The 26,536-nt window shown below is 42.3% G+C and overlaps 1 protein-coding gene across 1 annotated transcript; it reads right to left on the bottom strand.

Annotated features, from left to right (window-relative positions):
- Positions 1 to 1,310: 1,310 nt before the first annotated feature.
- On the bottom strand, positions 1,311 to 26,536 carry IP6K2 (inositol hexakisphosphate kinase 2). The gene is made up of 6 exons (XM_080934544.1): positions 26,452 to 26,536; positions 11,584 to 11,916; positions 9,483 to 9,705; positions 8,613 to 8,788; positions 2,785 to 2,960; positions 1,311 to 2,090 (listed from the first exon to the last, which is right to left on the bottom strand). The coding sequence occupies exons 2-6, from the start codon at positions 11,783 to 11,785 to the stop codon at positions 1,590 to 1,592; spliced, it is 1,278 nt and encodes a 425-aa protein (XP_080790670.1). The 5' UTR covers positions 11,786 to 11,916; positions 26,452 to 26,536; the 3' UTR covers positions 1,311 to 1,589.

Genomic DNA, 26,536 nt, shown 5'->3' with positions numbered 1-26,536 from the left:
TGACATTTATAAAACATATTGTGAATCCTGAATGGTGGCATAATCCCAACATCCAGGAGGCAGAGCTAGAGAAAGCCAAGTTCAAGATCAGCCTGGGCTTCATAGTAAGACTCTGTCTAAAAGAAAAAGCATCCTTGGGAACTAGTGCACCTTTGTGAAGACAGGTAGAGCAGTGTGGACAAAGGGGATAACATTTCAAACATAAATACAGAGAGTACCTAATAAAAAGAAAAAAGAAAAAAAAAAAAAAACGCATCCTTGACCTTCAGCTTTATATTCAGCCTAGGCCTCCAAATCCTCGAAATCCGTGCCACCCCGAGTCCCAGTGAAGAGGGCGTAAAGGGTCCTTGCACACTCTCCACTGGATGGCTGAATCTAGGGAGCATGGTACCATCAGACAACAGCTTTCAAGGCAAGGTCTCACTGTGTAGTTATGGCTGTTCTCGAAATAGATAGACCAGGCTAGCCTCAAATTCAATGATCTCCTGCCTCTGCCTCCCAAATGCTTGGGTACTTTAGACATGTGCCACCACACCTGGCTGTCCCCCAACCCCCATGCCCTCGTCTCCCAAAGACAAGGTCACACTGCCTCTGCCTCCTGAGGACTTAAAAGATAAGCCAGACTACACCTAAACTTCACTAATTTATACCCAATGGGATTTGGGGAGCTGCCAGAAGGTTCAACCAAGACAAGAATTTAATATCCAGATCCTGGCTTTTCCATATCAAATGTTTCTGCCAATTCTTGACACACACACACACACACACACACACACACACACACACACACACTTCCAGGAGCTTCCAGGCACACCGCAGTGGTAGCTCTTTGGGGCTGTGCTGGCTGGTCTTTGTAAAGGATGAGGCTGGTGTGTTTACAGGACTGCTGAGTCAGAGTGGTAGCAGATGTTGAAGCCAAGACTGACCATGGCAACCAATAGACCAGAGACTTGTGGCAACTCGAGACCCCAGCATGGGGTCCAGGATATCTGAATTATTATGACCAGCCAATTAATTACTTACTACCAATTACCTAGGAGAAATCAAAAGCTGGACCCAAGGACTGGAGCATCTGTTGTCCAACTTCTCTATAAGGTACACAGGGCTGTGGGAACCTATACCGATTGTACTTTTGTGTAAGGCAGAGACCTAGCCAGCACAAACCAGTGACCTGGCTAAGGAGTGTTAGACTAGGACACCAGACAAAACTTTTGTAATGAGTGGGTCTGGAAGACCACAATACAAGGTAAGGCTTCTGCAGGCTGGGAGGGAGTCTGCATGCTCTTAGAAAGAATGACAGCATCACTGTATACAATAAACAAAAAAGATCTGTATTAGAACATTTACACTCAGGGAAGAAAGAGGTATTTGCATCATCAAATGTGGAATGTTGAAGAAATAGTTAAAATAAATAAAAGGCTCTGAACACGTTTGGGGCCGGCTCAGGCTGGGGGAGGGGGGTGTCACAGGGGCCACTGTCTATCAGCTCCAGGCTGCAGAGGCCAACACATAGCCATACTGGCCTGCTTCCCAACAGCACAGCTGTAGGGGGACACAGAGTCTCTCAGGTACTGGGATAACCAGCAAGCTCACTCCCCACTCTCCTCACTTATCTCTGTGACAATGTCTATCAGGCTCTGCAGCCCAAAGATATAGCCAGCATCCTGGCCCTCATGCACCACACTGTCCTCGCCATACAGCCTGCAGGTGGTGTGTGCAAAGTCGATCATGCGCACGTCCACTGAGCTGGCACCAATGGGCTTGTAGGCATAGGCACCAGCAGATTCGTCAGCCGACTCTTCAGAGAGATCCTCCAAGTCCTCAGCATCTGAGTCCAGGGTCACGTCTGGCCATTCCTTGCCATCATAAATGACCAGTAGAGAACTTGAATAGAAGCGGTAGGATTCCTGTCGCTCTAACACGGCCTTGAGCTCAGTTAGCTTCTTGAGCACAGGGCCCAGGAGCTCACGGCGCAGGTATCGCCCATTGTGAAAGAACTGGAAAAGTGCTTCCTTGAAGCCCTGCACAGAAAGCTTCCGCCCATGGTACTTGTTCATGAACATGAGCTGCCCAGTGCCCGCCTGGTACACCTGTAAGAAAGACCAGCAAGTCATGGTCAAAGGGCTATTTCAAGACCTCTACCCATTGGGTGAATGCAGGTGATGACTGGCTGATGAAATCCTGTAACCTGAGTGTATTAGGCACACAGGACCCACTAGAGAATGGGCCCTATCACCTAGGTTCAGTCACTGTACTCAAGCCCCTATTCTGCAACTAGACCAACAGAGGTGATTTAACTTTGTATCCTAGTATATGGATACATACTATGGACCCAGCCACCCAGACTAGCCTCAGGAGGCTCAAGTAGGCATATATGCTTTCTTTTTAACTAGAAAGCACCAAACTCAGGTAAGGCCAAACCTAGGGTTTGGTTTTTTTTCAATCTGTAATGTTTCTCATTAATGCTGGAGGTCAAATCCATGGCCTTGTGTATACAAGGCAAACTCTACCATTGAGCTTATCTTCAGCCAGCTGAAATGCTGTTTTGGATTCTGGGTACCAAACCCACAACTTCATGCATGCTAGGTGCACTCTCTACTGAGATGTATACCTACTAAGTCTGTTTGTTGTTTTAAATGAAGCATACTGAGTGTATTAAGGGTAAAGTAGGGGAGACTGAGTGGGAGGAGTTCCAAGGGGGATGTATCCCAAATCTGAACTCTTACAAGCGTTTCAGAATACTATGCCACAGTGAACTTCCTCATAATATCTGAGCACACTCACCTGCATGCCACACACTCTAACACCAATGACTGCAGATGTGCTCTGCTGACATTTTCGGATCTGGTTAGCTGCTTTTTCCTCCGAAGCATCATCACCATGCTGGCGTGTGCCCATCTTGAGGTCCAGGACACAAGGCACCTCATAGCGGGAAGTCAGGTTCTCCAGTAAGATGAATTCTGAGTGGTTAAGGGCAATAGCCCAGAGGGAACTATCAGCACATGGAAGACCAGGCCCACAGGACACTCCATTCATTAGCTTTATTAATGTCTCCTATGGAGGGAGTCCAGGGCTGAAGAGAGGTCTGAGGCATCCCTCCTTAGTTTGTCAGAAAACTAGGATAAATAGAACAGCCAGTGTGTGGGCTCAACCAACGCCTATGGCCCCCAACCAGAGATACACATACAATTTTCCTGAACTCGGCTTGGTAAAAGATCATAATCTAACAGCACACTGTCTTCAATTATAAGTGTTAAAAGCAAATAAGATGGATAAATCCTGGAGCCTGAAATATGCACTATGAATATGAGTATGAAAATCTACTTGAATTGTAAAAATGTCTGCTAACTAGCCAAGTCTAGAAAGAACAAACAGCCCTAGATAGTTTGAACACCCTTTGTAGACAAGACTGTCCTTGGACATGCAGTGATTCTCATGTCTGGGTTCCAGGCCTGTGTGACCATGCTTGGCTCTGAGTGCCCAGAATGCCATTTCACCATTCCCTATTTATCAGGAACCAGTGCTGCCCAGAAGAGAAATCAGTAAACTATAGCCCACAGTTTTATAAGTTTATAACCTAGGAATGGATTTTACATTTCTGGAGTACAGGGGCTGGAGACAGGGCCTTGTACCTTCTAGGTAAGTACTCTACACTGAGCCATAGCCTGTTTTCCTTTTTTTAAATTCTTTTGGTAAATTGAGACAGAGCCTCACCCAGCTGGCCTAAAAGTAATAGATCCACTTGCATCTTTAATGTTGGGATTAAAAGCACGTGCAACCATACCCAATTATTAGTATTGTCATTTTATTTAAAGATTTCTAGCCAGCATGGTGGTGTACACCTTTAACCTTAGTCTTCAGGAGGCAGAGGCAAGAGGATCTAAGTTCAAAGTCAGCCTGATCTACATAGTAGAACTCCAGAACATCAAGGACTACATATAGAGACCCAGTCTCAAAACAAACAAAAATAAATAAATAAATAAATAAATAAATAAATAAATAAATAAATAAAAACAAAAAAACAAAAAAAAAAATGGAAGGAAGAAAGGGAGGGAGGATTTTCTAAAGTCCGTGTATCTCTGTATTGGGTTGTGTATGTCAGTACTAAAAGAGTGATTCAGATTCTCTGAGCTGGAGTTACAGGTGGTTATGAGCCACCTAGATGGATGCTGGGAATTAATTTAGTGGTCTCTCTCCAATAGTGGTGTGAACTCTTAAACACAGCTATCTTTTCAGCTCAGATTTTATATTTTTAATGCAAAGTATATAATACTTTATCATATGTATCAAAATATACAATACTTTATGACCTAGGAACATCATGGTCAAAGCTGTAAAATAGCTTGCTTGTACACAATCCTGATGACCTGTTTGGATGCTCAGAATCCATATAAAATTTGGATATGGCTGCATACATCTGTAATCCCAGCATGTTTAAGATGAGATGTGAGGTGAAGGCAGAAGAATTTCCTGCAAGTTTGAAATGGATGGCCTGAAGTAAGTAAGTAAGTACAGAGAAGTAAGTTGGAAGGTGAGGACTGACTTGAGGCTGTTCTCCAGTCTCTACAGCTACCATGGCATCTGCTGACCCTCACACACACATGCACACATGTATCATACATAAAAATATCTTTAAAAGGTTTGGCTTCAAGTAACTTCCAAGTTTTATTAGAACATAGCTACACTGGTTCATTTATATTAGTATCTAAGGTGTTGTTGCTGTAGTGGTGGAGTTGTGACAATAGACTATATGCCTTACAAAACACAAAATATTTATTCTTTAGTTCTTTAGAGAAAATCTTTACTGATTTCTGCCTCTAAAAAGTTTAAGTTGGGCTGGAAAGATGGCTTAGTGGTTAAGAAGAGCACCACCGACTGCTCTTCTAGAAGTTCTGAGTTCAATTCCCAGCAACCAGTGACTCACAACCATCTCTAAAGGGATCTGATGCCCTCTTCTGGTGTGTGTGAAAACAACTACAGTATATTTTATATACCTAAAATAAATACATCTTTTTAAAAAATATTTTTATATTATTTATTTGTTTATACTTATTACATATGAGTACGTCTCATCAATCCAACTAAAACACCTTTTAACAAAAACGTTCTTAAGTTAGTTTCTGGGAAAGCAAATATACACAGTCATCTCCTAGACCATCTTTTTCAAACCAGAAAGGACAACATTAAAGACTGTCAAACATGGGACATTCAGGTTAACAGTAAAGATAACAGTTGTAGGGCTAGAGATGTGGCTCAGTAAGCATGCCCAAGGCCCCAGGTTTGATTCCCAACACCACAAACAAAGCCTGTACTTGATAAAAATCTATCTAATATGCCTAACTCATGTATTAGAAATGATGCTATAAGTCTCACTGTGATGGATACCTCTGGAGGATTAAGACCCACTTACTCGTTATTCCAAATATCTAGTCACCAAGGGAAGGCAAACACTTCATCTCTCCAACTGTAACTCAAGGTCATTCCTTGTAGAATTCCAGCTAATGACTAACAAAATTAGAAAATCACCTGTTGAAAAATGTGGATCTAAAACAACAAAAAAACAAAGCTAAACACCATGCTTCCTAATGGACAACTCGGAATTCCCAAGGATTCTTGTTCTGAATCTGATCAATTCTGAACCTGAATCTGATCAAGCCTTTGGATCTAAATAACAACTTACTTCAAAGAGAAAAGATCTTATGTAAAAGACACTAAACAGATGTACTCAGTAAAATCCAGATCATGGGACACTCCATGTACTTTTGAATGTGCACATGCATGTGTTAGTGTAGAAGAACTCTAGATGTCGGATGCCTTCTCTATTACTTCCCACCTTATACTGTGAGACAAGTTGCTTCACTGAACCTGGAACTCACTAATTGCCTAGACCAGCTGGCCGGTGAGTCCAGGAGTCTTCCTGTCTCTGCCCTCCACTGATGGTTGCAGACCTATGCTGTCATGCCGATTGTTCTGTATTGGGGATCCAAACCAGGTCTTTGTGCTTACAAAGAAAAATAAGCCTTTTCTAACCACAGAGACACCTTCCTAGTCCTGACCCTCATTTACTCGTTCTGGCAAGAAATCTCTAAAAAGAAAAAATGGAAATAATATTTTAAAAGTCACAAACACTTCAAATCCAAACTCTCTATGGGTCTGTCCCTTAAACTAACCAATAATAAAAAAAAAAAGATTTACTGAGAGAAGTAGAAAAAATATGAACATGAAATAGGCATTCATTCTGTCTCTCCACTCCTCACCTACCACTTTTGAGGCAATGTTTCTCTGTGTATCCCTGGCTGTCCTAGAACTTGCTCTACAGATCAGGCTGGCCTCTGCCTCCCGAATCCTGGAATTAAAGGTGTGCATCACCACCACTCAGAGAAATAGGTATTTTGTAGTAAAGAATAACTCTCCATGTTGATAAATAAAATGGTATCAATGTTTTAAAATATTTTTGTGGATGTGTGCACACATTCCTGCATGTGTACATGTTCACACACTGACATTGTGTGGAGAGCAGAGGCTGAGGCTATTGTCTTCTTCCATCACTTTCCATTCATTCATTCATTCATTCACTGGAGATAGGGTCTTACACAGAACCTGGGGTACTTAATGATTTGGCTAGAGTGACTAGCTAATGAGCCCCAGGGATCCTCCTGTGTCTGCCTCCCAGTGCTGAGATTACAGGTGTGTCCAACTGTTACATGAATGCTGGGAATCAAACTGATCCTCATACTAAAATATTTTTACCTTTTGGGGATACATGATAAGGTATAAACAGATCACATGCTATATCTCAGACTTACTTAACAACAAACTTAGAAAAATAATTAAAAACTGAACAAGGGTAGGTTACCTAAGTTAGCCCAGTGGTGAGAGCGTTTGTTTAGATTAATGAATCCCTAATACCAAAAAAGAAAAAAGCTGTCATCTGTCCCCAAGATCTAATATGATAACTGTAGCCCTCACTTCTAGGAAAACTTCTCTTCTCAGAAAACTACAACCAATCAAAATGCAGTTATGGAGCCCAGCCCCAACATTTACAAAACAAGTCCTGCCCCTAAGTCTCAGAGAATATTGAAGAAGGAGCAAAAAGGTTGTAAGAGCCAGAGGATTAGAAAGTTCAATGTGAGACTGTGTCCTCAGGTATGTCAGAAGCTACACTCATAAAATCTCACCAACATGACTGCCTACACATGAGCTCAACAAGGACAATGACGACAGATATGTTAAAGTGGACACAGTAAAGTCCACAGGCCTCAATGCTATACAAAGGACTACAGCTAAGGAATGCTGGGAGTCAGAAAATAATCTTTCCCAGAAAAGAACAATTGGTTATCAAATATCAAAATGGTCAGCTGTGAAAATATGCAAACAAGTTACATTATACGGACTGAGTGGATTATATTTAGAAATATATATGACATATATTTGTATTAACAATATTATATCTATATTAGATCTAACTTAGAAAATGTGTATACATACACATACATATAGGCATGTAACAACAATCAATGAAAAAAGAGGCCAAGAATTTGAACAGAGCAAGGAGTAGTAGATGGGAGAGTTCAAAGGGAAGAGAAGGAAGGTAGAAATGAAGTAATTATAATCTCAAAAAATCTAATTTAAAAAATGTCAGTTGTAGAACTCTGGAGCAGATGCACATAATCATGAGATTGAATGACGAGTAATTAAGAATTCTATTTTTAATAGTTTTTCTAATTTAAAAAATTCTGAGAAATTTCTAATCATATGACGAGAGAGAGAGAGAGAGAGAGAGAGAGAGAGAGAGAGAGAGAGATATGCCAGGGGGAGAGGTAGCAGTGAGGTGGTTCAGTAGGTGACCAACTGAGGGAAAGAAAAGACTCCTACAAGCCGTTCTCCTGACCGCAACCAAATTCAAGTCTGGGTGCAAAAACCAAAGCATACAAGCCAGTGAATGATAACTTAGCAGAAAGGGGAAGAAAAGGATCCTGGTCCTTTCTTTGTACTGCTTTTGTAGCAGGTTCATTCCTCTCAGTGGACAGACAAAAGTCTGTGATACATTCCACAGGAGTCTGCAAACAGGGACCAGCAGCCTCTTGGAAACCATCCTGTATAAGACAGTTTCTGCAGTTCTCAGAGAACCTTTGCTCTTATCTGTACTCTGAAACCAGGTTCTATTCCTAAGAGATGTGACAGCTGCCCAATTATCACAGTTACCCCGGGCACAACTCTAACAGAGGAAATTAACCACAGCTAATACAAAACAAAACCAAGGCACCTGATGACAAGGTCACCTCTGACGACCTGAGTTCAATCCTAGGAACCTGCTTGTGGAAGGAGAAAACTGACTCCTGCAAGCTGCCCTCTGACCCTCTTTCATTTATGCGGTGGTACATATTACATGCGAGCACACATACCACACCCCTAGAATGAAACACTTCAGGAAGGAGCAGTGGCAGGCACATGTAAGCCTATTAAGTAGAGAGTGCTCTGGTCCAGCTGTGCTGTACACAGACCCCATATCACAAACCAACCAACTACCCAACCTGCTTTCCAAGTTCTCTCTCCAAGCTCCCCTTGCTGCTTCCCCCTCTCAGGGGAGGAAGAGCCTTTACAAAGGATACTGTACTGGTTTCGATGCTTTGCGTTCTCCTTCATTCTCTGTAACTGCTGTTGATGACATTTCATGCTCCAAGGGTTATAGTGTTTAAGCTGGGAACTTACATTTCCCTTTTTTTCTACACTGTAGTACAAGACTTCAGATTTCTTTAGCCACTCAAATTCTTCTTCTAACTTATGGCTATAAAGAAATAAGGATTTGATAAATCATAATATATTATCAAAAATAATTATGAAAGAATAATGAAGCAAATTCCCAGAGTGATGGAAATTTATTTGATTTTATCATGTGTATACTTTAGAAAGCTGATTAAAAATTGTAAAGGGGAGCAGTCTACCACCAATTTCTATAGCAAGATGCAACAATGACTTTTCCTCCCCAACTTATGAGGTAGGCAGCCTTCATTCCCTACTTCCAGGTACTGGTCCATAAGGTCACCTGATTCTAGGGACTGGGGAAAAGTGAAGTGAAATTAGACTGGAATTAGTCAGTCTACTTAACCACATTACATACTTTACACTTTATTTTATATTCTCAAAAATTCTGCCAACCTGTGGGACGTCTATGGTCTTGCCCACATGGGCCCTCACTTTTGCAAAGGCTAACTGATCTTTCTGTTTCCCACCATTAGCAAGCAACCTAAAGTAAAAGAATGGCTCCAGTCGGCTTGTGGCCTGGCACAAAGCAATTGTGGAAGGAATGAGTCAATTTCTTTTATAATTGCCACTTCTGCTATTTATGCTAAATGGCATGTTCTAGTCTGAAGCCAATTAGAGACAGCCACCCCATCACCTACAGGTCCACCCTGAGCTGCTGGCTGCAGGAACTCAGGTTATAACCAAGACCCCAACATGGCCTCTTAGGCTTCACCCACCTCTTCATCTTCTCCTCTTTCCGGTGCTGGCGCACCCAGTCCTTGGGATTCTTTTCTGTTTCTAGGACATGATGCTTTTTGTTTGTCCATCTTAGCAGCTTACTTTTTGGTTCACAGTCTGAATTGTCTACAATATCCACAGTTCCGTGGTCCCCCTTTAATGGATATGCTATTAAACACAAGTTCCTGTCTTCATCTTCTTCAAAGCATACTGATACCACACCTGAAAGGGGGGGGAGGAGCAGAAACAACTTTTAAATTCCACAGAAAAATGCATTCTAGATAACATGATTGTAACATTTGTTTTGTTTCTTACCCTGTTCCTTAGTCTCTATGTTGCCAGAGGCCCCAAACTCATCTGCAAACCTAACAAATATCAAAACAGCTAGAAAGAAGTGACACCATACAAGACAAGCAATTAGGGAGCAAACATGGCCGAGAGACTTCCTCTCTAATGCACTCAACAAGGGAAAGCAAGGGCCAAAGAATTACAAGACACATTTTTCCATCATGAAAATGTTTATTAATTTTTATGTAACTCTTCTAGTCCCAAGAGAGACACAAAAACATTGCTCTATAAAGCTTATGAAAGTTTTTATGCCCTAAACAGAAACTGCGACGGCCTGGAGGCTTGCTTTAAAGCAGAGCCTGACTGCAGGGGAACACAGGTGTGCCCTCAGGTGAAGGCACTGAGGGTGAGGGCAGACTGGGCAAGCAAAGCAAAATAAAGCAGCAAACAATCCACACAGCACAGACACCCTGGCAAAGGCTTCCAGAAGCACCTATATGGTGGGCAACAAGCCCTTTGTCCTTCTCAGTTACTCGTTTATTGTTTTTTGTAGTTTGTGTCACAAAAGAACAAAATGAACACCAGCAGATGAGGGGCAGGAACACAGATACATGGTAGCCTTGAAAGCAGCTCTCCCTTTTGAGTCTCTAGGACCTGCCATGTGTAACTGCACAGTCTTTGAGGAAGGGGCTGTCAGGTGGGAGCACTTCAGCGGTGCCGACGAGCGCCTTACAACCGACTGGCTGAACACCTTTCCTCCTAGGCCTCTCTGCCCCACGATCACTCAATCTGCTCAGTCCTTGCTGCCCGCCCGCTTGCTTGCTGCAGGGGAATGCGTGCTCAGAGAGAGATGACACTTCTGAGGTGGCCCCACCTCTGGGCGCAGAGGAGCGGGAGGGGGTGTCAGGGGACCACACTTCCCTGTGGGCATAAGGAACGACCAAGGGAATAAAAACGGGGCAGGGGTGGCCAGCTAACAAGGGAACTTTGGCTTTGTCCTGGAAAAAATAACAGAAAAGGACCAAGTGAGGGTCCCCAACACCCCCAGTCCCACCACATGCATTTCCAAGTAGAGAGGTATCCCAGTCCACCCTGTCATTAAAGAATGAATTTTCAATTGTCCCAGGATAATCTAAGTTGTCCTGCTCTTTTTATACAGGAAATGCACATTTTAAATGAACTTAATGAGTTCTCTTCTGATTCACAAAAGATTCCTCCCTTCCCCAGGAAAAACCTCACCATGCTGGTGGCTGACGTTCCCTCAGAGTATAATTATAAAAAGATTAAAAGTCACTACATGTGAATCAAAGCGTTGCCTTCACACAGCAATTCTGGGGACATTCTGTAACAGCAAAGGGCTTGAGTTGATTGTACAATCCTCCCACTCCTGCATTCCATCTGACTCAACCCTGCTCCCAGCCTACCTAATCACCAGGGCTTCTGGTTTCCTGGAGGACAAAAAGCAGGCAGCAAGAATTCTGTGTATAATCCTCCTAAAGTCTTCCCGAACTGTCCCCACATGGGGACTATGGGTTACCTTGAGCAAGAGACACCTGAACATAAAAAAATAACTATACTTCTACTAAAAACAAACTCAAAGCAAATCCAGAAAACAAAACAATTGAGCAATCTTACCAGGGCTTGAAAACTGAGGGTGAGGTGCTGGGCTGAGGGCCAAGAGGAGGAGGAGGAGGAAAACAAAAGGGTAAATGGGAGGGGGGGAGGGCTCCCAGGACGCTGCCAGGCCCTTCCACCGGCACAATCCCTTACTTCTCAGCAGTCTGGTGACCCCTCTAGCAGCTGGGGGCTCACCTTTGTACTGGGGAGTGAATTTGCGCATCTCAGCTGGGAGGGTCTCGTAGAACTGATGCTCCCTCGGAACCAGGGGCTTGCACAGGGTTGTCTCATTGAACCGGAGAACGCATGAGTGCCCCCCAACCTGGTGAACAAAGGGCTCCAGCAGGATGCCCTTGGTGCGGGGCTCCACATCCATTGTCCTGAAGGCTGGGCTCATCCTCCGGACACAGGCAGCAGGGAGAAAGGGGAGGCAGCGGGGTCCAGAGGCCAGCTCGTCCTCCGTTTACTGTCTCTCCTTACAGCCTCCTGTTTGATCTCTGCTCCTTGGTTTGTGCAGGCCAGGGCACTCTGGCGGAAGCAAACACAATGACATGAGGTCTGGAAGTAGCCTGGGAACCTCCTTACAGTCGTCAGTCAACAGTCAGTCACTGGTCTACTCAACAGGAAGACAAACAGCCTGAGCTTACATAGGGCTCCGCCCACACTGCCTACCCCTGCCCCGCCTTCTTCAAGGAGAGACAAACACTGGGAGGGAGGTGAGGTAAGTATGGGCGGGGCAGATACTGATGGGGAAAGACTGGGCTCCAGGGGCCCCTAAACTACCAAACCCGGCACCACAGCAGGCAAAACACGAAGCCACAATGGCGTAAAAGCACAATTTCCAACACACTATTCAGATAAAACCTTACAATTTTATAATTAAGGTTGTGATGTTTAAAGCTAAATGGTTCCTAAGTTACTCTAATTATATTTTTATAAAGTGGATTTTAATGTAGGAAAAACCAATTTACGTATTGTTTAATACGATTTACTCTCGAAGGGTGTCCACAAACACTGCCCCTTGCCCAAAGCCAAAGCCAAGCCCCATTAACCTTATTAGCAATGGAGCTCTGAACCCGCTTTAATGATTAACGTCTGTATCTAAAAACAACTGATTGAAGCTGGCTAACTCCATTTAAAAAGATACACAGTGTTCTAGGTCACCAACTATTTTTATCAGTTCTATCCTGATCACCAAATGCTGAGGCACACCTTTAAACCAAAGTTGTGGCAATCTGTCTATAGGAATGCATACATTCTCTGACACAGTTTGAGCTTGGTAAAGCAAGAAAGTCTAACCTATTCCAGTGTTCTTTTCCCCATGAAGCAAGCTGTCATATAGGCTCAAAGAATAAAAAGAATACTGACATTCTAGTATTCCAACCACCTCTCTTCAAAAGATGGGGTCCTGTTACCCCTCAGGACTTAACCTTTCTGTTTCTACAGACTTCCTGAGAAATCGATACCAAAGGAAAGCCACTGGACTCATGATCAGATGCCAGAATCACATAGGTCAGGGATCATACTTATTAAACAGAGTACAGCATGCTCCCCAATGCACAGGCCTTGGAAACACAATCCAAAGTCTTTGTCAAGATATAAATCTGCTTTTGTTCCAAGAGTAATGCTAGGTACCAGGCAGGCCCACAGTTGGGAGGCTGGGGTAAGAGGACAGCCACATGTTCAAGGCCAGTTTAAACTAAACAAGAATTTTCCAAGTCTCCTGAAACCATTTTCCTCCCCCTCAAAAAAAGATGGCTCAATACTGTCCATATAAGCCCAACATACAAGCCAATGTCCTGAGTTTGTCCAAAGAAACCATGTAACGGTGGAAGGAGAGAACAGATTCCAGAGAATTTTCTCTGGTCTCCACATCAGTGCCCATACAAATACACATCACATATACACTAATAATCGTTTTCTTTTTTTTTTTTTTTTTAGTACGGAATAGAGTTTATTCAGGTCATGGGGGAGTTAAGAGGGTAGTAGAGGCAGAGAAAGAGAAGAGAGAAGTAGGGGAGTAGAGGCCGGCCATGAGCACATGGAGAGAAAGGAAGGAAGAGAAGGAGGAGAGAAGGGGCAAGGGGGGGGGAGAAGGAAGAGCACTAATAATAGTTTTTAAATACCCAGCCCCAAAAAAACCAGACTGGAGCAATAATTTTATCAAACTGAGCACTTGAATAAAATCCCCAGAACTCACAACCTACACAAACACTTGACTTGGTAAATCATGCTTGTAATCCCAGTGCTGGGGAGGCTGAGATGGGATGAATCTTGGGGCTCACTGGCCAGAGAGCTTAACCTCATCAGGGTGCTCTAGCACAAGAGGCCCTGACTTTAAAAACCAAGGTGAACAATTCCTAGAAAAACACCAGGGAATGACCTATGGATTCTATACTGTGTCCCTATATACACATATGCATCTATATAAACATGTATGCATACATGCGTGGCACAAGTGCACTGCAACACACGTGCACACACTTACACTATTCAACTAAGAAGAGTATCTATCTTTCCATCTACCCTCCAGTGAAAATTTTCAAATGATTCCAGGGCATCTCTGTAGAGTGTGGTGTACTGTACATGGTGTGGACAGAGGCTGAAAGGCCCGCAAGGCTCTCTACCTCCTCTAGGTCTCCAAAGTGTGCATTAGTTGCTAGACATAAATGGCTACTTTGCCACCTGCACAGTCTCCTCACCCAACTCTTTTTTTTTCCCTTGCCTGAGCCAAATCTGGTGACAGAGAAAACTTCCAAACATGAATCAGAATTAGAAAACTGATTAGCCTGTGGTGAAGTGGAGCTAGACTTGTCACTCGGTTGATTGAGGAGCAACTCCAGTCCTTGGTTCCCTTCTTCCTGTAGGGATCATTTTCTGGTTCATAAAATAGACTTCAAGTAGACCTCTGCTCCTCCAGTTGTAACCACCAAGAGCAGTAACTGGTTGTTTGACTTCATTGTGCAGCAGGTCTCAGTAAGGAAGGTGCTTCTGTTCTAAGTACATTGTACTTCCCCAAGCATTACAAAGCCCATTAACTTTCTCCCTTGAGATCTCAGGAGCAAAGCCCAAAGAGGCCTGCACTCTGCTTCACTTGTTTCTCTCTGTTTCACAGGCAGCTTGAGTAGAAGGTTACTAAATTTTTTTTTCTAATAAAGCAGAGCCTTGCTATATAACCTAAAACTTTCAGCAATCTTCCCACCTCAGACTCTGAAATGCTGTGTAGTCACAAGTATGCACCACAGTGCCTAGCCTGCCAGTGATTTACAAACATCCAAAGCCTAAGGCTCTGTTTTTCAAGAGTCCTGGAATAGTAATGGTTACTGTAAAACTCTTGCAGTCTAGAGAGACCAAGAAGACCAACAAAATCCTGGCTTCTAATTTAGCAGTTGTTTTGGCTTTCCATACTGGCTCACAGTTCACAAAACTACAGGTAAAAGCAGAAAATGACCCATCCTAAAACCCTAAAACATGACAGTATGCCCACAGCCCACCCCAATTCAATTAACCATTAGTTTTAAGGATCTACATAAACAGTGCCTTAATCTTTTTTTCTTCTTTTCTTTTCTTTTCTAAGTACTGCAAGTTGAACACCTGAGACTAAAGCCCCTGGGCTCCTAGCTCACTCCTTAGGAATTTACTTAATGAGACAACAAGTGGGATCCACAGGAGCCACTCACTCTGCCTCAAAAAAGCCCCAGGGTCAGGTCGTCATGGGGGACTGTGTGAGGTAATATGGCCTCACGGTTCAAAACAAGCCTTTCCATTCAAATCTCCACAAGGAGAGCTGGGGGCACCACTAAACATCTGCTCAGCACACCTGACACAGTCCAAAGCTGACACTCTCCTACACTGCTGCTAGGAGTACAAAGCCACAGAATCCACAGTGACATAAAACAAGTAAACAGTTCTGACAGGCCAAAGCAGAGGACAGAGTTGACTGAGGCTCCAGAAACTTTAGGGAGTCGTGGGTGGCCTGAAGAGTATGTGCCTGGGATAAATCTGCAAGGAACTCATTAAATCATGGACTTAAGAGTTGCCTCTCTCTGCATCTTCAGTCACACATGCCTAGGTCAGCCTGGTTACTTACTATCTTGGTCAAAATTATATCATCTTCCTAGTTTTTATATACATACATTCATACATACACAAATACTTATACAATCACACACACACATACATTTATGTGTATTTTTTGAGATAGCTTATCTACATAGCCCAGCCTGGTTTTGAACTCATAACCTTCCAGCCTAAGATTCCCAAGTACGAGGATTATAGACATGTGGATAATACCTGGTTCAATCTCTTCTTCCTCAAGTCTTACCTCCCTTTTCTTTTTCAGACAGGACTTTGCCTTGTAGTTCAGGCTGGACATATCTCTGAGCCTCAACTTTTTTCCCTGAAAAATTTTTAATTACATTAATTCACCTATTCATTAACTATGTGCTTGTGGGCATAGTACAGGGTGTGTGCAAAGGTCAGAACACTTTTGGGAGTCAGTTTTCTCCTTCTACTAAGTGGTGAGCTCTGGGGACTGAACTCCAATGGTCAAGACTGGCATCAGTGCCTTGACCACTGAGCCATTTTACCTACCCTCCTTTCTTTTTCGGGGGGGGGGGGGAGAGCACACATGCACGTGTGTGTGTGTGTGTGTGTGTGTGTGTGTGTGTGTGTGTGTGATGTTGCCCAGGCTAGCTCTGAACTCACAATCCTTCAGACTTGCTAGCCAGGATCAGAATCTATGCCGCTGCACCCAGCTTTTACCTCATTATGCAAGGGCAATATACTTGGCTTTTTCCAGGCTCTATTTCCAGTGAGAGGGTGGGGGAGGAGGGGTGTTCTACTGTGCTGCTCCTGCTGGCCTCAGTAGACTCTCATGATCCTCCTACTTGAGCCTCCTGAATAGCTGAGATGAGTACAGATGTCACCTGAAATCTTCCTGAGCCACAGTAATAACCCCACACTGCCTCAGCCTCACTGGCCTATGACCCTTGTTTGACTTTCTCCTCCTTGCCTGTCACCATATAACATACTGTGTTTATACATTCTGTCTCCTTTTCTCATCTCTGCATGAAAACAAGTTCTGTGGACTATGTTTGTTGTTGTTGTTGTTTTGTCTGAGACAGGGTCTCCTTATATAGCTTTGGTTGGCCTAGAACTCAATATACAGAACAAGCTGGCCTCAAACTAAGATCTGTTTGCTTCTCCCCAAATGCTGAGATTAAATGTGTGCACCACCATGCCAGCCCAGAATTTTTTTTTTAAGTTTTTAATTTTAAATGTATGAATGCTTGTGTATGTGTCTGTGCACCATGTGCTAGCACAGAGGTTGCAAGACAGTGTTAGATTTTCTAGGACTGGAGTTACAGAGAGTTGAGCCATCATACTGGGAATTGAACCTAGGTCCTGTGGGAAAGCAGCCAGTGTTCTTAACTGCTGAGCCATCTCTCCAGTCTGATAGAAGACATTTTAGCTCTCTGGTGTACTCTTGAATCTCCAGAATACAAAACAAACAATAAACTCCAGCAGCATAGAACAGGTATTCCACAGAACTGCCTCAAATCACTACCATACCTGTGTATCTATTATCACAGACCATCAGGATGCAAAGGGAAACCCACACAAAGATGCAGTGACTATGGTTGGTGAGGTTCTGCACTTTACATCCCAAGCACAAACCAGTCTTATTTTGCACTTATTACTGCCAATTTATCAAGTCAGTCTTAACAAGTACAAATGTAGACACCTGCACCTGAATACTGGTCTAGGATCTGCTGGTATGGAAACATTCCATGGAAAAAACCCAAGCTCTTGGTGTTTTGTTTTTAAGACAGGATCTCATTTGTAATTCTGGCTGGCCTTAAACTCAAACTCCCTATGTAGAACAGGATGGCCTCAAACTCACAGGTATCTATCTGCCTTCCTCTGTCCATTACCCAAACCTCACCCCAAGTGCTTGGATTAAAGTCCTGCACCACTCTACCTGGTGATTTTGGTTTTTGAGAGTTTAGTCTAGTCTAGTCTAGTTTTGGTTTTTGAGACAGGGCTTCTCTGTGTAGCTAGTTTTGTGTTTTGAGACAGGGCTTCTCTGTGTAGCTGTGGCTTGTCTTGGAACTCATTCTGTAGACCAGGCTAGCCTTGAACTCAGAGATCTGTCTGACTCTGTTTCTCCAGTGCTGGGATCAAAGGTATGTTCACTGCCTGGAACATTTCTATATTTTGAGACAGTCTCACTGTATATAGCCTGGATGATCTTAGACTTGCAGTGATCCTCCTGCAATTACAGGTGTACTCTACCACATCTAGCCAAACCCGAACTCTTAAAATTACAACAAATAACCTTTTAGGAAATCCTTTCTTGTGGAAAATCAAGCAAGACAACTGTTCAAAAGAATCACCTCTGAAAATATAACTGTAAAATTTCTATTCAATTATAGTTTAACACAAATAAACTAGCATTCAGAAGTTCTTTGTTTATTAAATCACAAAGATTCAAGGAGATCAGGGTGTTCTAATGTCACTGATAGAAAATCCTATTTTGCAAGTAAAGTAAAGCAACGCCATGAGTTGTTCTCAAGTATATACAGCAAGCCTCTCCAGCAATAAGTCTGCCAGGCAACTGTAGGCTAGGTGTCTCAGAAAGTTGACCTGGGAAAAAAAATCTATCATCTCCTGAATTTCCATAGAGGCAACAAATGGAATACAATCCATGATATAAATGAACAAAAGAAGGAATTTTACCAACCAGGCATAATGGCACACACCTGTGATCCCAGCATTTGGGAGGCAGAAACATGAGGACTGACACAAGTTCAAGACCAAGCAGAGCTACAGAATGAGAATGATCTCAAAACACACACACACAAGCTATGTAATCTCTATTGTCTGAACTATAAAGACTTACAAAAAAGTACTAGTTAGAAGGGTCAGTGGTACTCTCTAACTCTCAGAAGGTAAAGGTAGAAAGATCTTGAGTCAGTGGCCAGATTGGGAGTGAGTGGCCAGTCTGGGCTACATACCAAGACCCAATCTCATAAACAAAGAAAAAAAGGAAGGAGAAAGAGGAGGGAGAAGAGCAGAGGAGAAAGAAAGAAAGAAAGAAAGAAAGAAACGAACGAAGGAACGAAGGAGGCAGAATAAGTAGGTATTGTACCAGTTTATGTCACAAAAAAAAAAAAAAAAAAAAAAAAAAAACCGTCCATTTAAAATGTTGAGATGGGGCTGGCAAGATAAATGAGGGGCAGGAGAGATGGCTAAGCAGTTAAGAGCACTGGCTACTCTTCCAGTAGACCTGGGTTCAATTCCCAGCAACCACATGTTAGCTTACAACCGTCTGTAACCCAAGTCTCAGGGGATGGACACCCTCTCTGGTTTCCTCAGGCACCAGACATGCAAGTGGTACACACGCATATAAGTAGGCAAAACACCCATGCACATAAATATTTAAAAATAATTTTTTAAAAACATGGTTCAGTGGGTAAAGGTGTCTGCAGTTGAGTATGACCTCTTAGGTTCAATTCCTGGAACCTAGTGTAAAGAACTGACCCTCATAAGTTGTCTTCTGATCTCCACATGGATAGAGTATTTGAAACTCTTTTAAATACTAATTCTGAGCATACATTACTTTTAACACCAGGAGAAAAAACAGAATGGTGGAGTATTCAGAATATTCCCAAAATTGATATAAAAACCAAAGACAGCTTCCCAGCTCTTCAAGGTTTTTAAACTACCTACAAAGTAACACTGATATAGCACTAAATTTGAGCTTAAGAACTTCACTCCATATTGGGTCTGTGAGAAATGGTTCACATTTTTCACAAGTGAAGATTATGACCCAGGTATATGTAAGGCACAGGAGAAAACAACCAACTTCTCAGCCTTTAATAATAATAGGACATGATTTTAACAGAAACAAGAGGTGCTGGGGTTTTGCTTTCTTTGAAACAGGATCTCGTGTAGCCCAGGCTGGCCTTGAACTTGCTAAGTAGTTGAGGATCACTTTGAACTTCTGATCCTCCTAAGTTTACCTCCTAAGTGCTGGAATTATAGGTGAGCACTACACAGCTTGTATATAGGGGATTGAATCCAGGGCTTTACACAATATTAGGAAAACATTCCCAGCCATGTTTTGTTTTGAAACAGAGTCTACCTATGTCACTCAGGTTGGCTTTAAAACCACCATCCTCCTGCTCTGACCTCCTGAGTGCTGAGATTATACGCCTGAACCACCATGAGCTCCTATTTATTAAACACTTACTGTTTACATGGCTCCTCTATTCTTACAACTCTCTGGGAGAGGTACTGATTACTATCCTTACAGGTGTGGACATGAGGTACTTATTATCCAGGTCTAGTCACAGAAAAACAACAGGTGCCTGAAATCAAAGACTCACTGCTAAGAACAGCAGAATCATTCTCACCTGAAGGAGTCAGGGCTTCTTTGCTTGCTCTAAGGGTCTCCTCATCCATAGCAGTCTATGAACCTCCAGGAGGCAGCAGGAACAGAGACAAGGCACAAAAGCCCTGTACAAACTCAGTCTCTAGGCTCCAAGACTGGGTATTCATTTTCTACAAGTTTACTTATTTTAAAAAAAAAGTGTGTGTACCAAAGCATGGAAAAGCTAAGAGGACCATGGGTGACATCCTAAGAAATGGCACCAGCTTCAGACAAGATTCTGTTTCCTGTCTTCAGTGCTTCACCTAATCCCAAATCTGAAACAAAGGGTACCAAAATGATGTGGACTTTATGACAGTAAACCCCAACATGCTCCAGCCAGCACCCCCAGTGAATTGGAACAAGGGTAAGCCTTATGCAGCAACCAAATCTTGTGCCTCAGACAACTCTAGTAACTTCCTCTGGGTCGTCTTGAGACCACCTTCAAGCAAATATTGTACCTCTAGGCTTTACAAAAATATTACATGTTCACTGTCCAGTTTTTATTATCCATTCTGCCTGTGGACAGTCAGTTTTCTTCCAGGAACAAACCAGAAAAAGAAAAACAAAGCCAGCCTTGTGAGAAAAATTCTAAGACTGTACCATTCATAGAACTATGTCCTAAACAGAACCACTTGCCAATGACCCTTCACAAATCCTGGACTTCTAAACCATCTAACCATCTTTAAAGTCTACTTCAAGTAAAACAAATCCATCTATATTCGTAGTCTTGTGAGGAGAGCAGTAGGTCAAGGAAAACCAAATTGAGGAATGAGGACTAAATACCAATAGAGCACTTCTACTTTGACATCATCATTTGGTATGCCCATGTGCCTATATATGCTCTCATCCATTCATTCGTTCATTCATTCACTCATTCCTATTCTTATCCCAAGGAGATTATGTAACTTCCAAAGTAAAAACTCTTTTTGAGAAACAAATACCATTCCTGACCCTTCCTTTCCTAAGCCTTCCATGACCAGTTAACCATACCCATCAATATTTATTTAGGTCACAGTGCCTATGAATGGCCACCACCTGGCACCCCAAAAAGATCTATATCCCAAATGTTCCAGGACTTTTACCTTGGGCTTACAGTTCTAAATGCAGATGACGGAACATCCCAACTAAACGATGATATCACGCATGAGGCCTTGGGAAGTCACTCTTCAGTCACTGAAGGCCCTACACAAATCCTATGAAGACCAAAAGAAGCAGGACCTGGAGCCCCATATTCAAATATGCAGCCAGGCATGGTTGCACATGAGTTTAGTCCCCAGCACTCGGGAGGCAGAGGCAAGCAGATATCTGGGAGTTTTGTGTAAAGATAATTCAAGACTGGGATGGGTAAGAATTTGGGTGGCAGGCAGCAAGCGGGTCACACCTTTAGTCTCAAGACTCAAAAGGCTGACATGTTCTCTTAAGTGAGACTCTATCTCAAGAAATAAAGTGCTGGGTGTGCATGGCAGGCAGATCTCTCTAAGCTCACTCTGCCTGGTCTACATTGCAAGTTTAGCTGGGGTGACATGCTTAGACCCTGTCTCAAAAAAACAAAACGGAAGTCCTTTTTGTACAGCTATGTTAAAAATTTTTGTTTCTACCAAACTATTTCAAAATATAGTATTAAAAAATAAAAAATTAAAATTTGAATAGGGAGAGCAGTTAGAGAAAACATCATTATTCAGTGTTCATTTTATACTTACAGAACAAAAACAGTCTGTTACTCTCCTAAAATAATCATCGAAGGGTGATGCAATAGTTTTGTATTCCCCAATGGTGCAGAGACAAGTGCCTGCAGCCCATTGGACATCACATGCAGCTAGAGTTTGGAAAGGCTGTTGGCCCTAAAACAGCCCCACCTAGAAGAGAAACACAAAGCTCAAGACAAGGAATGGCTGGGTACTGTGGGCTAGAATGGAGGGGTTTAAGAGAGTGATATGGCCCACAGACTTGGAGCCAAACATATCATAAGGTCAGTAGAAGAAAGGAAGCACCCATCCCCAAGTCCAGCCTTGTGAGATCCCACCCTGAAATCAACTGCTTACATTCATTCCTCTCCTCAAAATGAAAAAGCAATTACCAGGCCAGGAGTCTGCTTTTTGATCTATAACATATTTTATTCCATTAAAACACAAGTTTTATTCTTCCTTCTTTAGATTTGAACTTCTCTTTTTCTGAGACAGAGTTTTGCTATACAGCTCAGACTGGCCTCAGTCCTCCCCCACCAAGTGCTCAGAGAATGGGGGTATTATTACCATACCTGGCTTTAGACCTTTTTTTTTTTCCTTACAATTTTATTTAAAAACAACAACAACAAAAAAAAAAAGAGATACATGTACGGATTTTTAAAGGCATTTTGGCATAAAACTATATGAATATATTTTTGTCAGTACTTAATTTTTTTTAAAGGTTTGATAGTATGCATTGGAATCTTACTAGTTACAATAAGCATAAAGTACATGTAAAACAAAACGTAACATGGAAATAGTCAAAGTTTTCTTGGTGTGTATAGCTTAAAGGCTTTAGACCATTTTTAAATGAATGGTAAGATTAATGAATACATAAACATTTATGTTTTCACACTCTGATTAACTGTGGATTTCTCTTGTAAGTATTAAGAACAATCCAAACTGAGCAGAAAGTTTTATAAATCTTCCATGACAGATCAGACAGAAAAGGTTGGCTTTAATGGCACAGTCATGTAATCCCAGCTCCTAGGAAGGCTGAGGCAAGAGGATATAAGCTCAAGGGCTGCCTCAGAAACAGGGGAAGTTCAAGACCAGTTGAGGAAGTTTCCAGAGTCTTTACTAAAATAAATAAATAAAATAAATAAAAGATGTATGTATGAATGGATAGATTAATTAATTTTAAAAGTGTGTGTATGGGAGCATGTAATTCAGGGTCAATCCATTTGTCTGGCATGCACAGGCCCTGGATTATATCCCTAGAACTGAAAGAAGAAAGCAGGTAGAACAGATCCTGGCTGATTTTGGGTACACTCAGGAGCTTAGAAAGCAGACACTGAAGTGCAATCTCCCAGACACTGAAGACTCAAGAAACCTGAGGACTGAAATCCATCAGCGCAGAGCAAGGTGAGTAGTACAAGACTCCCGACAGAAACTAGATGGAAAACAGGAATGAAGTATGTACCATAGAGTTCCAGCACAGGAATGCTAATAGTAATTGTAGCTGTTAGCATTTTTATTCTTTGAAAAAGTTTCTGTAGATACTGATCATATCACTAGACTTTGGATATACAATCCTCCTTACTATTTGAGCCTAAACTAAATTTCATATTGGTGGAAAAAGAAAACAAAATAACAAAAACCCTCAAGGGCCAGATATAGCTCAGTGGATAAAGAAAGGTACTTGCTGCATAAGCCTAGCAGCTTGAATTTGATCCTTGAAACTCCTGCAAACAGAGAAAGAAAACTGATCGATCCAGAATAGTCAAGCTGTCTGACCTCCATGAGTACTCTGTCTTTCTCACAAACTATACACAAACAGAATAAAAATAGATTTAAAAAAATTTTAAAGATGAAGGTCTTCCTACACTGCCTAGGCTGAGCTTGAATTTAGAATTCTCTCTGGAATCACAGGTCTGCAACACAGCTGAATATGTCTTGGTGGCTGCTTCCCAACTTCTTCACATGAAGGATTGATTAATAAGAGTGAAGCCTCAAACGTGGCTACTTGCCACAGCCAAAGGTCAATAAGCACAGGAAATGGTTAACAAAATCCAGAGGCTCTAATCCTGCAGCTGCTTCAATAAACTTATCACAAGAAGACAGAGGAGCACAGGAAAACTGAAGAGACAAAAGAGCCAGCTCAGAATGCCATGAGCTGATCTGGACCCTTGATTTAAACAAATCTGAAGTAAAAACTTCAGATGGGCCAATATATAGGAGACCTTTAAAAAGGAATTACAAGATGTTAAGCCGAGTACTGTAGACTGAATAGCTAGCTTTTACTTTTTCCTCCTGAGACAGAGTACAAGCAATCCTAGACTTTGTGGTCCTCCTGCCTCATTTTTGAGTAATGGGATTCACTCTCAACCCCACACTTCTTGTCTTCAGAGCCATATACTAAAATGTGTAAACAAAGTTACATTTCTGGGGCTATGGGTACATCACTCAAGTATGGCTTCTAAAAACCTGGACCTGAGACTCAAAGCAAAACAACAAAAACATTTCTGGGATATGTACCCTTCAAAATTCAGCTTTCTTCTACTTTTTTAGTAGAAGTAAAGAGTGAGGCAAAGGACTGAAGATGTTGCTCAATGGTTAAGCACACTGTTTATTCTTCCAGAGGTCCTGAGTTCAATTTCCAGCACCCACCAGTCTACAACTGTAGTCCCATGGGATCTTGTGCCCTCTGGTGTACATTCATAAAGACAAAATACGCTAAAAAAAAAAAAAAAAAGCCAGGTGTGGTGCCTCAGGACAATATAATTCGGGAGGTAGAGGTAGGCAGATCTTGAGTTTGAGGCCAGCTGGTCTACCAAGCAAGTTCCAGGTCAGTAAGGGTGATGTAAAGAAACTGTCTCAAAAATAAAGTAAAATAAAATAAAAATATGCTTTAAAATGTAATTATACTAAAGTCATTTTCTGATTATTTTCTATCATAAAAAAAATGTGGTCTATTTGTAAGATAGTCAATCCAAGATATGAAATGATTTCCCTTGCCAGCAGTAGGAGCAAATACCTCTAATCCTGGCACACAAGAGGCAGGGGCATGCAGATCTATGAGCTCAAGGCCAGACTGATAGTGAGTTCCAGGCCAGCTAAGGCTACAGAATGAGAGACCCTGTCCCAAACAAACAAACCTCTTCTCTTAAAAGGGAAAGTAGTTCCCCAGTGCATCCTCTTTATGAGCCAACAATGGAAAATTTTCACCTCAACATGCTGGCCTCAGGAAGGCTCAAACTCATCCTTGTTGCCTGGATACCAGTGACATCTCAGGGGCTTACAAAAGGGCCCTGACATCCTCTGCAGAGGAAACTAAGTTTCATCAGTCAGCAATTACTCCTGGCACATTCTAATGTTCAGATACTTGATTGTAAAGTCCAAAATCTGTCTCCTAGGAAACTCCAAAGCACCAAAGAAATCTATTACATATGATAAACTGGTTTCGACAATGGTAACATGCTACTGCTACTGATGTACTTGAATTCTACTCTTAACAGAAAATTAGAATGCAGGTAGGTAAACCAGTATGAGTAACACTCTAACAGTTCAACCAACTTGATCTCCAAAAAAAAAACTTAGTAGGCAATCAGATGGCCTGTTCACACCAAACATAAGTACTCATTTTGTATTTCTATCTGCGACAACGGCTAAAATTAAAACAAAACCCTACAATTACACACTCTCCACAGCAACAACTTGGTAAATAAGCATGTCCCATCTCTTAAAATGTTATCCCAGGGAAAATGTAAACACAGCAAACATTTTAAATACTGAAAATCAACAAAAACACTGTAAACAAAGAAGGTTAAATTTTTCAAAAGGTTTGCACAATATTTGCTGTTTCAAAACTTTCAGGGCTTCTTTCTTTTGGGTCTTTTTATTTTCATAAATAATCGTTGACAATTCCAAACATGTATACAATGTATTTTGACCACATCCAACCCACTGGTCCCCTCATCCCCCCTCCCACTGCCTCTGGATCCCTTCAGTACTTTTTCTTACAAATATCTGAAATTATTTTGTCTTGTTCTATGTACATTTTACTAACAAAATGTTTATTTACATTCGATGATTAGCTCTATTTCCTTTAGCATGTAAGAAGAGCACTAGATTTCACCAGTTCCTACATTTTCCACTTATTTTTCCGCTAGTACAGCTTTCTTGATATTTGAAAAAAATTAAAATCCCCCAAAAAAATCAAGTGATTAGGCAGGATGCAGAAGATAAATGCAATCTTGTTATCAAAGGTGAACAAAATCCCACTCGTGGTAGGAGCATCGGCATAGGAGAAAAAAAAAAACCACATCTTCTGATCATTTTAAGGTTTTGAAGAAGAAGAGGGGTGAAAAAAAGACAGTAAGGTTGGATTCGCAGATCACCCCCTCTTCCCCTATCAAATAGGGGCTGCCAGGCACAACTGACGTTCAACACCCAAAATGGCTGCACATCTGCGGGCCCAGGTAACAGTACCTGAGGATCCGGGTTGACCCCTTCATCGAAAGATAAAGACCCCATCCTCAAAGACCAAGGAGATCGTGTTCGGGGGACCTCTGTGGGATAAGAGATTTTGCCCACCGGAAGACCCAGGGAGACCACTTCAAAAAACGGAGAAAGGCACTGTCGTCGTCTCTTGCCCCCATTCCCATCCCCCAGTTCCAGTAGACCCTCCCCAATGCCGGGGGAAAGATTCTGCCTCCCCAATGGGAAACGCTACTCTCCCCAGTGACTAGAAAATGCAATGCCCCCCGTAAATAGGTAAAAAAAAATGACTCCACAAAAAAAGGGTGAGACCGCTTCACAATGACAGCAAGAAAACCCCTTTCCCAAATCATCTGGAAAACCTCCCAGGGATCACGGAGCCCGGCCGCTAACAGAACCGAAAAACCTCTCCCCTTGAGCCCCGAGGTGACAGGGCCACGGGCCGTGCGGGGCGGGCGTTACCTGCGGCCACAGCCCAGTCCCGCGACGCTTCCGTTCTATTGTTTCTCTTCCACCAAAATGGCTGCGGCCGCGCTCGGCCCCGCCC

The sequence above is a fragment of the Micromys minutus genome (genome assembly GCF_963924665.1).
Source record: "Micromys minutus genome assembly, chromosome: 21".
NCBI classification, from domain to species: domain Eukaryota; kingdom Metazoa; phylum Chordata; class Mammalia; order Rodentia; family Muridae; genus Micromys; species Micromys minutus.
This window is presented reverse-complemented; position numbering and strand designations above follow the sequence as displayed.

Excerpts from the sequence above, each read along its gene's own strand:
- IP6K2 (XM_080934544.1), bottom strand. The coding sequence starts at position 11,785 with ATGAGCCCAGCCTTCAGGACAATGGATGTGGAGCCCCGCACCAAGGGC. Across the intron at positions 2,961-8,612 it reads AAAGCATCGAAACCAGTACA|AATTCATCTTACTGGAGAAC; the intron begins GTATCCTTTGTA and ends TTAACCACTCAG. Across the intron at positions 2,091-2,784 it reads TTAGAGTGTGTGGCATGCAG|GTGTACCAGGCGGGCACTGG; the intron begins GTGAGTGTGCTC and ends TCTTTCTTACAG.